This window comes from Astatotilapia calliptera, chromosome 1, assembly GCF_964374335.1.
Source record: "Astatotilapia calliptera chromosome 1, fAstCal68.1, whole genome shotgun sequence".
Lineage (NCBI taxonomy): Eukaryota > Metazoa > Chordata > Actinopteri > Cichliformes > Cichlidae > Astatotilapia > Astatotilapia calliptera.
The window spans coordinates 11,161,949-11,175,092 of NC_137422.1; the positions used below are offsets into that span (position 1 = coordinate 11,161,949).

The window sequence follows — 13,144 nt, forward strand, 5'->3', positions numbered from 1 at the left end:
GAAGGCGTACCTCATGCAGGGCACAATAATCAGAGCTTAGTCACTTCAGTTACGCTTCTCTTGGCATGCAGTAATTTTCATGTTTTCTTTAGAAGCTCTGGTTGAACCAGTTCAACTTCATTCTGTCGTTGCTCAAATTTAGTTTGCTTACATCTCAGCGCTCAAGACTGTATAGAAAGAGAATGGAGGCTGTAAGCTCCTAAGTTGGACTTTTGAAAATGAAGAGCTGACGACTGATTACGGTAAAAAAATATATCTGTTCCTTGTCTGACATTTTCATTTCAGAGTGCGCGTTTTCTATATCTGGCTTTTATTCTGTGGAGGTTTTCAGGGCAGAACTGCCTGAGTAATTGACTGGAGTTTCATTTGTTATTCACCAACATTTAGAAACCTGATACTTTTTAACAGCATACAGTTCAGAAGTTTACCTACATTCAGCATGGGCATGAATGTCATGGTTATTTGGGCTTTTAGTTAAGTTTTTGTTTCCCAGGATTGTACAAGTTACATTTTTAATCATTTTAAAAAACAGTAATTGGATGTAAAAGTTTTAATTGATTTTGGATTTTCTGTAATCAACACTGTGAAGAGCATACATATAGGCTCATAGATACACTCAGATCTTTTAAAGGTTCTCCAGTGTCTTTTGACTTGGCTAGCCCAAGAACTTTGGCTTCTCATTGTGTAAACCTTATGTAGAGGTGCTTAGAGAAATGTATATTTAGCCGGTGTAGCACATTGTAGTCTGCTGCCATGTCTCAAAGCAGTTGCATAGTGCAGTTCACTACCTGGACAAATTTGTGACTGGAAAAGACCTAAATATTTTCCACGGGACACAAGATTTAAGTTAATTGTAATGTCTTATGTTTTCATTACATACACCTGTCAATATAAAAATCAGTTCTGTTTTTTCCAAGTCAGTTTGCCTCACAATATCTTTGACAAACATGGATCCAGCTCACTGGATATATGTGGACTAAAAAGAAGAGCATACATTTTTGGACTTTTGTGTTTTCTCATTAGTTTTGCCTTCTTACTGACAAATAACCCTCTCAAGCACCAAAGTATGAAAATATTAGTGTATGCACAAGGAGCTGATGGGTTTCTTTGTAGTCAGCAGCATTTCTTCACATAGTGGAAAAACTGAGATGCATCTTTAAAAAAAGATTTCTGAAGATACCTCAGGGTTTAAATGTGTAGCTTAATCTTTATCCTGGAAATATAAGAAACTTTAAAAACAAGAAAACTGTTTATTGATAGGCAATAGCTTTACTGGTCGGGCCCACTTTGAATGAAACTGGGCTCTATGTGGTCCATGATGTAAGATGAGTTGACATCTCTGATTTAGTTTCTAAAACTAGAAAATCTGTCACAGAGCCTTTTAAAAGAATGGAAATAAAGATATACACCATAATATGTTGAACTATTTCTCCAGAACAGATTTTTATCACACCATGGACTTTTAAGTACAAAAGCAATGTCCCACTTTGCACACAGACATCACAAACAAATAAATAAAAAAAAACTCCTGTCATTAGAACATTAGTGAAGCTCAGAAAAAAAGCTAAATAACGCAAGTCACTACCAGCCACTTCCCCCTCCGTGGCCACTGCCTGCAGGTATTGCTGCTTAAGAGATGACGCCGCTGCCTTTGAGCCTCCAGCTTTAGGTTCTTATTAACAATTCATGTATTAAAAACACCACCAAACCATGCTGCTCCCACCAACCATGTTTCATGTCAGGAAAGAGTTTTTGATGTGAATCTGTAGTACTGTTTTACATCCAGACATCGTGTTTTGCATTTTTGTATCGATACAAGTCATTTTTTATTACTTAATTCTTTCATTTTGTCCCACCATTCTCATTTAGGGTTTTGCACATGGTGGGCATATGTTTGCTGGCTGTTTTATACTGTTGCCACACTTTTCAGTGTTAAGAAGATTTATTCTGCTATGATGGGTGGAACCTAAGAATTTGAAATGTGTTCCTTTTTTCCATTGTATTTATTTATTTGATTGATTGCTCTATCGGGTTGTCATTTATGATTTCCAGAGGTTGTTTGCTGTTGTCCTCAGGTTCTTGTACCCCTCTCTCAGGATTACTTATTGTGATTGGTGGGGGATTCCCAAGTGCAGAAACAGCAGGTATGTCATGGTCTTTTCATTTTGATGCCACTTAAGATCATAATTATTCCACAAAAACTGCAGGTGTTTTCTAATTTGTGACTGCTAAAATGGTTTCTATTCAAGTGAGTTTTGATACGAGGTTGATGTTTCACTCTTCAACCTGTCAAACTTTTATAACGTGGTATTACACACCTTGAATTGCAGAGCTGCCAGTTACAATATCATTATTAAATCATAAATAATATAGTGAGAGATTCCGTTGTATCATCTCTCACTATCCTGTCAGATATATAACGACAGCCTTGTTTCAGAAATACAATGCGGGATCAGTGTTGGATTGACTTTCAAAGTCAAATTTACTTAAAAGTAAATCCTTGAGTGAAGTGTAGATAATTCAGGATTCAGGGCGGGGGGTTGCAGCTAATGAAAAGTGAGTTAGTGCTCTGACTCTTGACTACTTCACCTTCCTGTCTTTGTATTTGCCAAAGGTTCAGACTCGCTCCTTGCCTGAGAAGCTGAGATGCTGGACAGATTCAAAATGCATATCTTATTGCTGGGCCTGGCTCTGTTGATGCTAGGCCTGGCCTCTGACGCCTCTTCTCTTGGCCTGACTGTGCATGTTGTGCCCCTGGACAGTGATGGAGGAAAAACAGTGAGCAACATTTTCCCTCTTTAATTTTTTTTCCCACACTCTCAGCTGTTCCTCATTATACATTTTTACTATCATGTTTTAGTCATGTGTTGAGATTTTCATAAACTCAAAATTATAGCAGGTAAATAATAAAAGACATTTTCCATGATTCATAAACCATATTATTTTATGCCTCAGCATTATTATTTATTAGAATTATTTATCAAAACTGTGCTTCTGTAATTTTACTTTACTAAAATTATACTTTCCTTGAAATATCCTAATGAACGTGTTTACCACTCAATTAGTTAAAACGTTTCAGGATTCACTGCAAGAACGGAAAAAAAACATTAAAATTGACATGCTTCAAAGTGAACCCTTCCCCTTCTTTCTTTATTTTAGTTGCTACTTACTTATGTGTGCAAATAATTGATTCTTTTAATTCTACAAAACAAATTCAGTGTCAGTCATTGTGTAGTGTGTTAGGTCTGTTGTAATCTAGTTGGGCATTCTTCTATGCAGTCCTGTCAGCTGTGTACGTCTTAATTACTCATGGCTCCATCTATCCTCAAAAACGAACCCTTACTTTCATATAGATTTAATAGCTGAACTAAGGATAATGTTGATATTGTTGTTGTTTTTTCATAGTTGTTGTCTCCCATTGTTACATCACACTGGGCCACAAACATCCCATAAATTAGTGCTTCAACCCAAATTCAGTTATTTTTAGTTGTTTCATTCGGTTGATGGGAATTGAAGTGTAGCATCCTACTAATACTCAACATTAGTGGGTAAAATAAAAGTAACAAATACTTTATTTATCTCAAAGGGTAGGAAATTACGCTTACTAATAACTGTCAATTAATAGTCAACATACTAGTTGTGTGGGTCTCAGATTGATATTTGGTGCCTGATGAACTACATGCAAATGTTTGTAATGTTTGTTTAGTGCAGACATGAGGGAGTTTGTCTCTTTACTTCTTGCAGGTGCGGGCTCATTTCACTGTCATTGCTCCTAGTCCTTGTCCGTCTTTGTCTGAACTCTGTGCTCCAGGAGAGGACTGTCTAGTCCACACCACCCCGTTACCTTTCACTGGGACCAAACCCTCTGACTGGTGTGTCCGCCAGTGGCAGAAAACTGTCCCCAGTGACTACAGAGCTACCATCAGTTTAGGGTATGAGACCTACAATGCGAATACCCTTGACCTCAGACATGCTAAATTTTGTATATTAATTTTTACATTTTAAGTGTCAGCTCCATTTTTCATCTTTTTAAAAGAAATTTGCGCAGTCTATTTGGAAATAACTCTGAGATTATTCCAAGTGACATTGTTTTGTTTCTTAGACAACTACGGAGGACTTTTATTTGTATTTATTTTTTTTGTTCTACTAGATCAGCTTTGCATAATTTAGAGTTTTTTCTCATTTGTTGCCCCTCGCAACAAAGAATGGGTGAAGCTGGAGCTTCTATGGTCCCAGCGAGAGGTTTGTGCTTGAGATAACCACATTAGTGATATCCCACAATATCTGAAATCATAAAGCGCTAAGAGTACACAAAATCATTTAAAATTGACTATTTCAAGCAGTCTGGAGCCCAAACAAACTGACTTATGATTCTTCAGTCCTGTGCGAATCAAACCGTTTGCTATGGAGCATTGTGTTTACTATCTGTGACAAGATCAATGATGTTATTTGTTAAATTAAAGGAAGAAGCCATTAATACAGTTTTTTTTTTGTTTTTTTTTACTGTTTTAGGTCCGGAACAGAATTTTTTGTGTCTATAAATGCAGGACCAGTGATCCGGGCAAACAGCGGGAGACTCAACCACCCTGCTTTTGTGGCTCTCCCTCCTCCTCTAAGGTAGTGTAAACACCTACTCTCTGCTCTCCTTCCTCCCGACTCCTGTATTCAGACATGAGCTGAATTTGTGTTAATTAAATTAAGGACATTTAAGCTGTCATAAAGAGATATAAGCTACATATATCTGAACAAAGAGCCATACAAGATTTTACATGAAATAGATTTTTAAAATGTCACTTGGTTATTCGGATGATTTAAATCTGAGTGTAATCTTTATTTTTTTGTTAAAAAGTCCATGTAAAATCAGAGTGAAGCCTGAGTCTGCAGGTTTATGCGATCAGTTTCCGCTGATTTGTTTATCTGTTACTCATGCTCACCACTCGCAGTGGCTTTTTCAGCTCCAAAAGCCAGCTGTTGCTGGAGGCCAAGTTTAAGATCAAAGAGGCAACACTTCGAGAGCTTATTGACGTCAGCCAAAGTCTTTGCTTCTCAAAGACTTCTTCAGAGTGATGCCTTGCCCTTCAGCTGTACAGACTGCACCAAATCCACTTTCATTTTTGTTTTCTCTCTTGTTGTGATTCATGATTCAAGAAGCTGATTATCTCTTTGTCTGCATGCCACCAAACAGGGCCCGTGTGAACTGTCCTCACGACTTCCATCTGTCAGTGAAAGACTTGGATGGGGACAAGGTCCGATGTCGATTTGCCAGTTCTGACAAGGGAGAGTGTGTCAGCTGCACCCAGCACTCTTTCATTGAGCTGGATGGGGTGAGTTGTATTTCACGAGTTCAAGGCTTTATTGTTGTAGGCACTGAAATCTATTTTATTCTTAATTAAAAACATATTTTACTATTTTAAAGATGATTACAATTAAACATAAGTGCGGATTAGACTAACATAAATATTTAAATATGTTCAGCACCAACCAACACCCAACCCACTCCATCTTTGGGGTTTCATCAAGACAGAAATCTGGCGTAAAACTCTGCCAAATCAGACATGTGGAAATACCTGCTGTGGTGAATGATGTGTCTTAAATTTGTGAAGAAAACCCCCCAAAAACCAGGGAAAAAAAGCAAATCTCAGCTTGGGTGAAAAAAGAAAGGCTAGATACAAAGAGGTTGCAGGTGAGCTGGGAGGAGCTGTAGGTCACATACTTGCAAGGGGAAAGTAAACAGCAGGGAGTGTTAGACTGAAATAACAAAAGCACAGTGTACACAGTGAAAGAACAAAACATGTAACTATGACAGTGACGTAGAGCATAAAAGTATAAAGGAGCTTAAAATTTAAACACAGTAATAAAATATTTTACATCCTTGCTCTTTAACAGAATGTTATCTATTGCTTCCTTTACCCAAAGTAATCTACCTCCTCTCACCAATGAGAATCTGGAATTCTCATTGCCCATAATGTCAAAGCTATTCTACGGCTGAAGCATGTTGAAGACATCAGGTCACTCTGTACTAGCAGAAGTCTGCCTTTCCAGTAATCACATTCCAGTTAATTTGGAAGTGCAACTGAATTCTCTTTGGTCTTTGATCAGTGAAATGGTTTCCAAAGTAAAAACTTGTTTGGTTTAGCCATAATTTGCTTAGTTAAAAGCACCATTGTGTAATATCGTTTGCATACAGTCTGGAAACAAGTTTAACCACTCAGTTTTTTTTGTTGTTTGTTTGTTTTTTTGCCTTGTATTGATGTCATTTACAGTCAAAGATTGCCCACACATACCATTGTGGAACTTGTTCATCTCTGTTGTTGACATTGTTTCATTCTTTTACCAGGAGAAATGCATTTTGTCCTTCACTGGACAGGCACCTGCAGGACAGTATTTTATTTACCTGATGGTGGAGGACCTGATTCCTTCGCCCAGAGTAAACCATGCCACAGATCTGCCCCTCAGCTCTGTCTCTGTCCATCTCTCTCTAACTGGTGAGGCTGACAATCGCTTAGATGACATTTTGGTTCAAGTATAGAGAATAATAATTGCGCTTTCTCTCATCATCTGCCAAAATGAAAATAATAATTTTACCAGATTAATAATAACTTATAGCATAATGTAATAAATGGTTTCATTTTGTCTTTCCAGTGGAAGAGTCATATTTTAGTTGCTCTGATGAACCAGTGGCCATAGACAGGACCCCAAAAGATGACTCTGTGCTGTTTCTTCTGCCGTACCAGGAGGAGAAAATCAACACTGACTATAGGTCGGAGGAGGAGAGGTGAGTCCTGGTGGCTCTTCCTTTGCCATCCCTCCCACTGCTTTTTAAACATCCCAACATGGTTTATTCTTTTATTTTCTGTTGCTGTTGCTGCGTTTTTGCTGCTTATGCATGTATAGGAATGTGCATATGTACAAATATACTTGTATAGAAAAGTTATATAAGAGTCTGCTTGTGTGTGCATATATATGGATGTCTGTGAAGGTTCTCAGTCATCCAGGTCATCGTAGTCAAAGGAGCTTGCAAAGAAAAGCGTCTGGACTTCTTTAAGTTGCTTGAAGACGTTTCACCTCTCATCCGAGAAGCTTCTTCACTTCTAAGGTCAAATGGCGGAGAGTCCCAGATTAAATCTAGGACTCTGGCGGGGAGTGTTAATATAATGGTTTGGTCAAATGAAATTCATTCAGTTGGTATATATTCTATTTGTACCAAGTGGATTTTCTTACATTTCATTTTATATATTTCCGTTGCATTTTACTAAAAAAATATATTCCTTCCTGTTTATTGAGGGTTGCGAGGGTGAAGAATTATTGTGCCTGTGTGGCTTTGCAAGAAGTGCGAGAGGTGTGAAGTATTTTTAGGTGAATCAAACATTATTAAAGGTTTCTCTCAATATTTACAGTGTTTTAGAGTTTGCCGTGGTTGGGCCCCCTGACCTCTACAGGACTGGCTTCACATCAGTCGGCCCCCTGGCCACTATGGCCATGGCCTGGATCCGCTCTGAAAACAACCTGACTCATCTGTTGCCCATCTGCTTTGCTGCAAATACCAAGAGGTCAGCTGATGCTTTATTAAACCTGTATTTATACATTTGCATATATGCGCTTCAGATGAACCTGTCTGATCTGAATGTTTTATCCTGTCAGTTTACAGTCAGAGCCAAGATGTGTGTGGCTATACCAAAGTAAGAGCTTGCTTAGAAATATCTTGCAAAACAACTTCTTTCTTTACAGCAGGGTTTTATCTGAAAATACTCACTGCTTACATGTTCCTTTTCAAACTTTTTCAGGGGAAACCAGAACATTACCTGCTGGAACAGGTAGAAATTCAGGTCTTGTGTGTGAGATTCAGGTGATTTCGAGTGTGATAAGTGTGGTTGCGTGAGTTATTATCAATAATTAACCTTCTGCTCCTGGTCAGAACTGAAGTGTGAGAAGACAGAGATGACTCTGGTGCTCCCCATCACCTCGCTCACAAACATCAACCTTGCCGAACTCCAGCTTAACAGCCCCACCTGCCCCGTCAACTACAACAACACACATGTGACTGCAACCATCTCCTTGGACGGCTGTGGCACAAAGACTGTGGTAAAATACTACGCAATTATGTCTTCCTTTACTTTTTTGGTAGCTGTGGCTTTCTTCTGTTATTTTAATATGAAAGGCTTTTATTCAAGAAAGGAATCACAGCAGTATTTAAAGAGCAGCTTAACGTAAACTGAAACTCTTGTCTTTGCTGACACCATGTGGTTTCCTTTCTCCTTGTATAGATGTGTTTCAGGAGTCTTTAGAAAGCAGTTTTAACTAAGTAACGAATCAATAACTATGAACTATGAGTTGATGAATATCAAAATGGTGAAATAAAGCTTAGCTGAATTAGCTCAGTCAGCTCTGAGAATGTTCACTCTGAGTTAAGCTTGTAAGAAGAGTTCAGAGATTTAGGCTCAAACATGCAGCCTAAGGGCTGTAGCCTTGTGATTGTACCTCCGTATGGACTGAATCAAATGTAAGACATTAAACAGTCATATCATTCAGTAACAATTCCAGCATAATGTAGCTTTAACCCCCAGCAGATTGCTCTTTCAGCACACATAAATGTCCTCTAGCCTAATATATATTGCCTACTGGACTTGACCTCTGTTCAGCTAAAAGAAAAAGAATTTGCCTCCATCTATCAAGACACATCCATGCTGTGTAATATTAGTGCTGTAAGGCTGGATAATGCTGTTCAGTGAAATTATAGTGGGATAAAAAAAGAAGGCTGTAAAGTTTAATTAAGTAGTCATCAGAGAATAAGAGAAATCCTTCTCATGTTTGCTTCAGGCTATAAAGGAGGGAGACGATATGTAAAAACTGAGGTGTTAAAATAAACTTTCCAGCGAGCAGTGTCACAGAGTCACCTGCAGTAGACCAAGAGTTTAACTTATCTGTCTTTTCTTAAAAAAATAATTTCCCTTATTTGAAGCTCTGTCATCTGGTTACACAGAAGATGAAACTTATTGGAAACCTTTTATTCAAAATAGATTTTCTGGCCTTATATTAAAAATGATTTCTCAAACGATAAGATATTTTGCAGTGATAGATTATTTGTTTGGATTTTCATTTTCTCTTTTCTCATTCTCAATTTTTCCCAGCACTCGGGCCCAGAGCTGGTTTACACCAACACCTTGAAAACCGTGCGTCCCTACTCTATGATTAGCCGCCAGCCCTTACTTATCCTGCCTTTGGCCTGCCGCATCCCAGGAGTCCAGGTCAAGGGCCCAAATGCTTCAATTGAGATGCCCACAGAGAAAGAGACCTTTGGTGAGTTTCGTGTTTGGATTGAATTTTACCTCCCAGGAACAGGGCCCCTGGCACAATTCACCAGAAATCCCACGTTTCGCTCTAACGTCAACTCACCACAAAGAGTGCGTAGAGCTGTTGACTCGGAAACAGGAAGCAACTGCAGTAACAGTACCAGTGTAAGTGAAGAAAGTGGATCCAGGATCAAACAACTGGACCTCTACGTCAGGTCCAATTGCAGTGTGGTTCGAGCCGAGATGATAGTAAACGACTGCATCGAGTCTGAGACTGAGGACTTTGCAATAAGCCGTCCTATTCTAGAACAAGGGTCAGTAACATTCAGCTTGTGTCCTGTCATTTTTTCAAAGTTACCACTTTGGAGAGGACAGATGCTCTTAGAAAATCTTCTCAAAGAAATGTTGTTTTCAGTACATGAAGCATATCATACAAACTGAAATAGCAGTCGCATTTCTCTCTTTCAGGTGCTTGGCATCCAGCAACACCTTAGAGATTATTACTACCCAAAATAATTCCAGGGTTTACCGCCTTGATTTGAGTACAATACAGACCAATGGAACAACTGTAAGTGATGTCATATAACACACACATAAGCATAAGTGTCACTTTGCTGTACTCTTTCTGTGTACCAAAGGCTTGTTTCAAATAAAAGTTGAAACTGAGAAAGAAATCATTTTGACCAGCAAAATACAAAAAGTATTCAGGGTCATTCAATGTCAATTCATCAAATCAATGTTAAAGATACATTTCTTAAACGGCATTATGCAAAATTTCAGCATTACTGTGGCTGTTTTAGACAATTTTCTAAAAACTACTTGAGTTAGCTTTTTTCACAATTTCTGTCTCTAAGAACACTTAGGAACGCAGCTCAAGCTAGGAGAGCATGAAGGATGCTTGAAGTCCCTTAAATATTTGGATGTCTGATCTCCGACAGCTGATTTGTATTCCAGCAGAAACCACCGTTTTGTACGCAGGGGGTGATATTTTGTTTACAACTAGTCAGATACAAGGAGGATGATATTATTTAGTGCAGTTCAAGTCAGGTGAAAGGATCTAGCTCAAGTAGTTTTCTAGATAATTGAATTTTAAAAAGGGGGCTTCACAAAAACGGTGCTAGAAAAACATTTAAAACAGCCCTGGTGTTTTCCCTTCAAATACTTATCTGAGAGCAATAGTGGCATGATGTTTTTCATGATTCCTATTAAGAGTGTATTTTTGCCCTCAGTTTTGTTTTCAAACAAATTTGTGATGGTCGAGTGGGAAGTTGACAAATGAGGTGCTCCTTAAAAGTGATGCAAGCCCCTGTGAGTTTTGTAGTGTGTTGTAGCCACGGGAGTCATAATAACTCATAATAACTGTTTACTTAATTAACAGTTCTAGCATTTGAAAAATGAATTTTACAAGCTTTCCAAAAAACATTGTGTTTAAATTAAAATTACGATTTATTTTTATGTATGTTTTACCTTATTTATGTTTTAAAATAAAGTTGATATTTTTAGTTTGGAAGCCAGTTTTAGGGAAATCCCTACAATTTTTCTCCTGTTCAGTTGCACATCTGCTGTTTTCCGCTTTTTTAAATTTATTACATTCTCAGATGCAAAAATAAACAAATAAATAAATAAAAATTAAATGTTGGTGTAGCTGGTTCTATCCCACTGGGCCAAACAGATTTCCATGAGACTTTGTTTTATGTAGCTAGCACCATCATCTGCTCAATGTTTGAACAATATGTTGATTAGTTACCAAATACCTCTAAAGCAAATTGCAGATTTTAAATTAATTTTACTAATCAGTAAGTGCTATCAAGCATGCTATGGAAATGTACTGACCACTGCACACATCATGTGTGGTGGCTGGCTTGTTCTGAGCAATTTGTCTTGATTGTGCTTTAGAATTGTTCCAGTATTAATGCTTCGTAAACAGCTGTAGTGCTCTATGTGGCGATAGTGTGAAATACTTTAATCTGAACACTGCTAAGTGTGGCTTTTTGTGTTTACAGCTGTATGTCCAGTGCACAGTCAATCTGTGCATTACCACCATGCCCTCTCTGTTGTGCCCAAATCTATGTACCAGCTCCAGGAGTCAGAGCACCCTGGTTGGCAGTGTGTTCACCAGCAGCTACACAGTCAAATCAGGACCTGTGAGCCTTGTGCTCACCACTCCTGCTCCAACCACAACAGCCGTGGCAAACACAACAACCGCAGCAAATACAACAAGTACTAATGTAACAACCGCTACTACAGCCACAGTTACAACTACTCGTACAACCAATACTGCAAGTACATCAGCAACTCCAGCTGTTACAGCTGCAACTACTGCAACCAGTATCACAACCAATACTGCAAGTACATCAGCAACTCCAGCTGTTACAGCTGCAACTACTGCAACCAGTATCACAACCAATACTGCAAGTACATCAGCAACTCCAGCTGTTACAGCTGCAACTACTACAGCTGTCCATAACACCGCAGGAAGTGGTAAGACAATTTATTTTAAACAAGACTTAACCTCTCCTCTGTTTTTAAACATTAATTCACTAACATGTAAAAGACAATATTAATGAAAATAAAAGTCAGTTTTAACCTTTTGGGTTTCCTGCAACAGTGGTTTTGATTTTCAGGAAAGTAATGAGCAGTGGCTTATTTCAGGGCCACTGGCTTATTCATTCCTGGCCAGGTGCCTAAATATAAGCAAATTAAAACATGTAGGTCACACTCAAGTCAAAGATGACAAAAGTGCTTTACAGGCTATGCAAATTATACATTTAATTAAGCGTTGGTCAACTTTTAATATTTCCATCGTTTTTAATACATTTAATTAAGAAAATGTAAATGTTCCTGTGTCTGATGTACTTTGGGTCAACTTCTGTTGTTTAAATGTGCTACAGGCTCTAAATAAAAAAAGTGTGAGAGTCAACATAAAAAGATTTTAAAGTTTTTCAAGTTGCATGTTTGATGTACATTTTTTCATTTCCATAAAACAGTTCAGTGGGCTGCATACTGAACTTGAAGGATAGAAACAAAGTATCGATCCTATCACACTAGTGTCAACCTTACACCGATACAAGTGTTGGAATCAATACTATCAATATTTTTGATTGATCCGCCCCTCTCTACCTTCTTTAAGGAGTCCCAAAGAGATTTGTATCCCTTCCAAGTGTCAAACTGGTGATCTTTCACTTGTTAGGCAAATGTGTAAAATATTACCATATTCAATTATATAATCTTGCTTTTAATGTTTAAATGTTAATAAGTGCACAGTGTTAACTGTAAACTTAACTCACTGACCTCATCTCTCTTCCACTGCAGCTCCATATCAGGCCTCATCTCTGGCAACAGGAGTGATTTTGACAACTTTCAGCATATTTCTTCAGAAAATGCTCCTTTGCTGATCCTGCATCTGGAGTTATCTGTCACATTAGGGAGCACCTCATTCGTTTCCTTTGGACATTTAGAGATAGAATCACACAAATGATTCCAGTGTGTATTTTGAGCTGTTTCAGATTCCCACATTAAAGTGAGATCACACAAAATACTGTCAAAGGGAAAAGAAATAGATTGCATAGAATTTTCTTAATTCCTCTATCCTCTATCTATGTTTTTAGAATAACATAAATATGTTGCTAAGTAGTTATTATTATTAACCATGTTTCTAATAATTTTTCCTTTTTACAGTTCTATTTTATTAATCTATTATAAGGCCTTTCAACTGTGTTTGTTTGCCAATATGAATAAAGCATGAATTATTATTTGATGAAAGCTGTACTGGTATTGGATCGATTTCCTAGCTGTTGTAGGAGATTTTGTGAAAAGAAGCCACTTTTTTCCCCTTAATCAATCTCTACTGATGC

General features: G+C 37.9%; 1 protein-coding gene across 2 annotated transcripts; it reads left to right on the top strand.

Moving 5' to 3' along the window:
* The first annotated feature begins 134 nt into the window (after positions 1 to 134).
* LOC113018786 (uncharacterized) lies at positions 135 to 13,052 on the top strand. Of its 2 annotated transcripts, none has more exons than XM_080302148.1 (16): positions 135 to 242; positions 2,053 to 2,144; positions 2,615 to 2,778; positions 3,745 to 3,932; positions 4,513 to 4,617; positions 5,186 to 5,324; positions 6,338 to 6,485; positions 6,643 to 6,775; positions 7,398 to 7,550; positions 7,642 to 7,679; positions 7,785 to 7,814; positions 7,916 to 8,082; positions 9,129 to 9,604; positions 9,759 to 9,858; positions 11,294 to 11,771; positions 12,603 to 13,052. In XM_080302148.1, exons 3-16 carry the CDS (start codon positions 2,647 to 2,649, stop codon positions 12,683 to 12,685), a joined length of 2,370 nt encoding a protein of 789 aa, XP_080158274.1. In that variant the 5' UTR covers positions 135 to 242; positions 2,053 to 2,144; positions 2,615 to 2,646; the 3' UTR covers positions 12,686 to 13,052. The 2 variants fall into 2 exon arrangements, with proteins under 2 accessions (XP_080158274.1, XP_080158279.1); XM_080302153.1 differs by having other exon boundaries at positions 152 to 242; positions 2,076 to 2,144.
* The last annotated feature ends 92 nt before the right edge of the window (positions 13,053 to 13,144 follow it).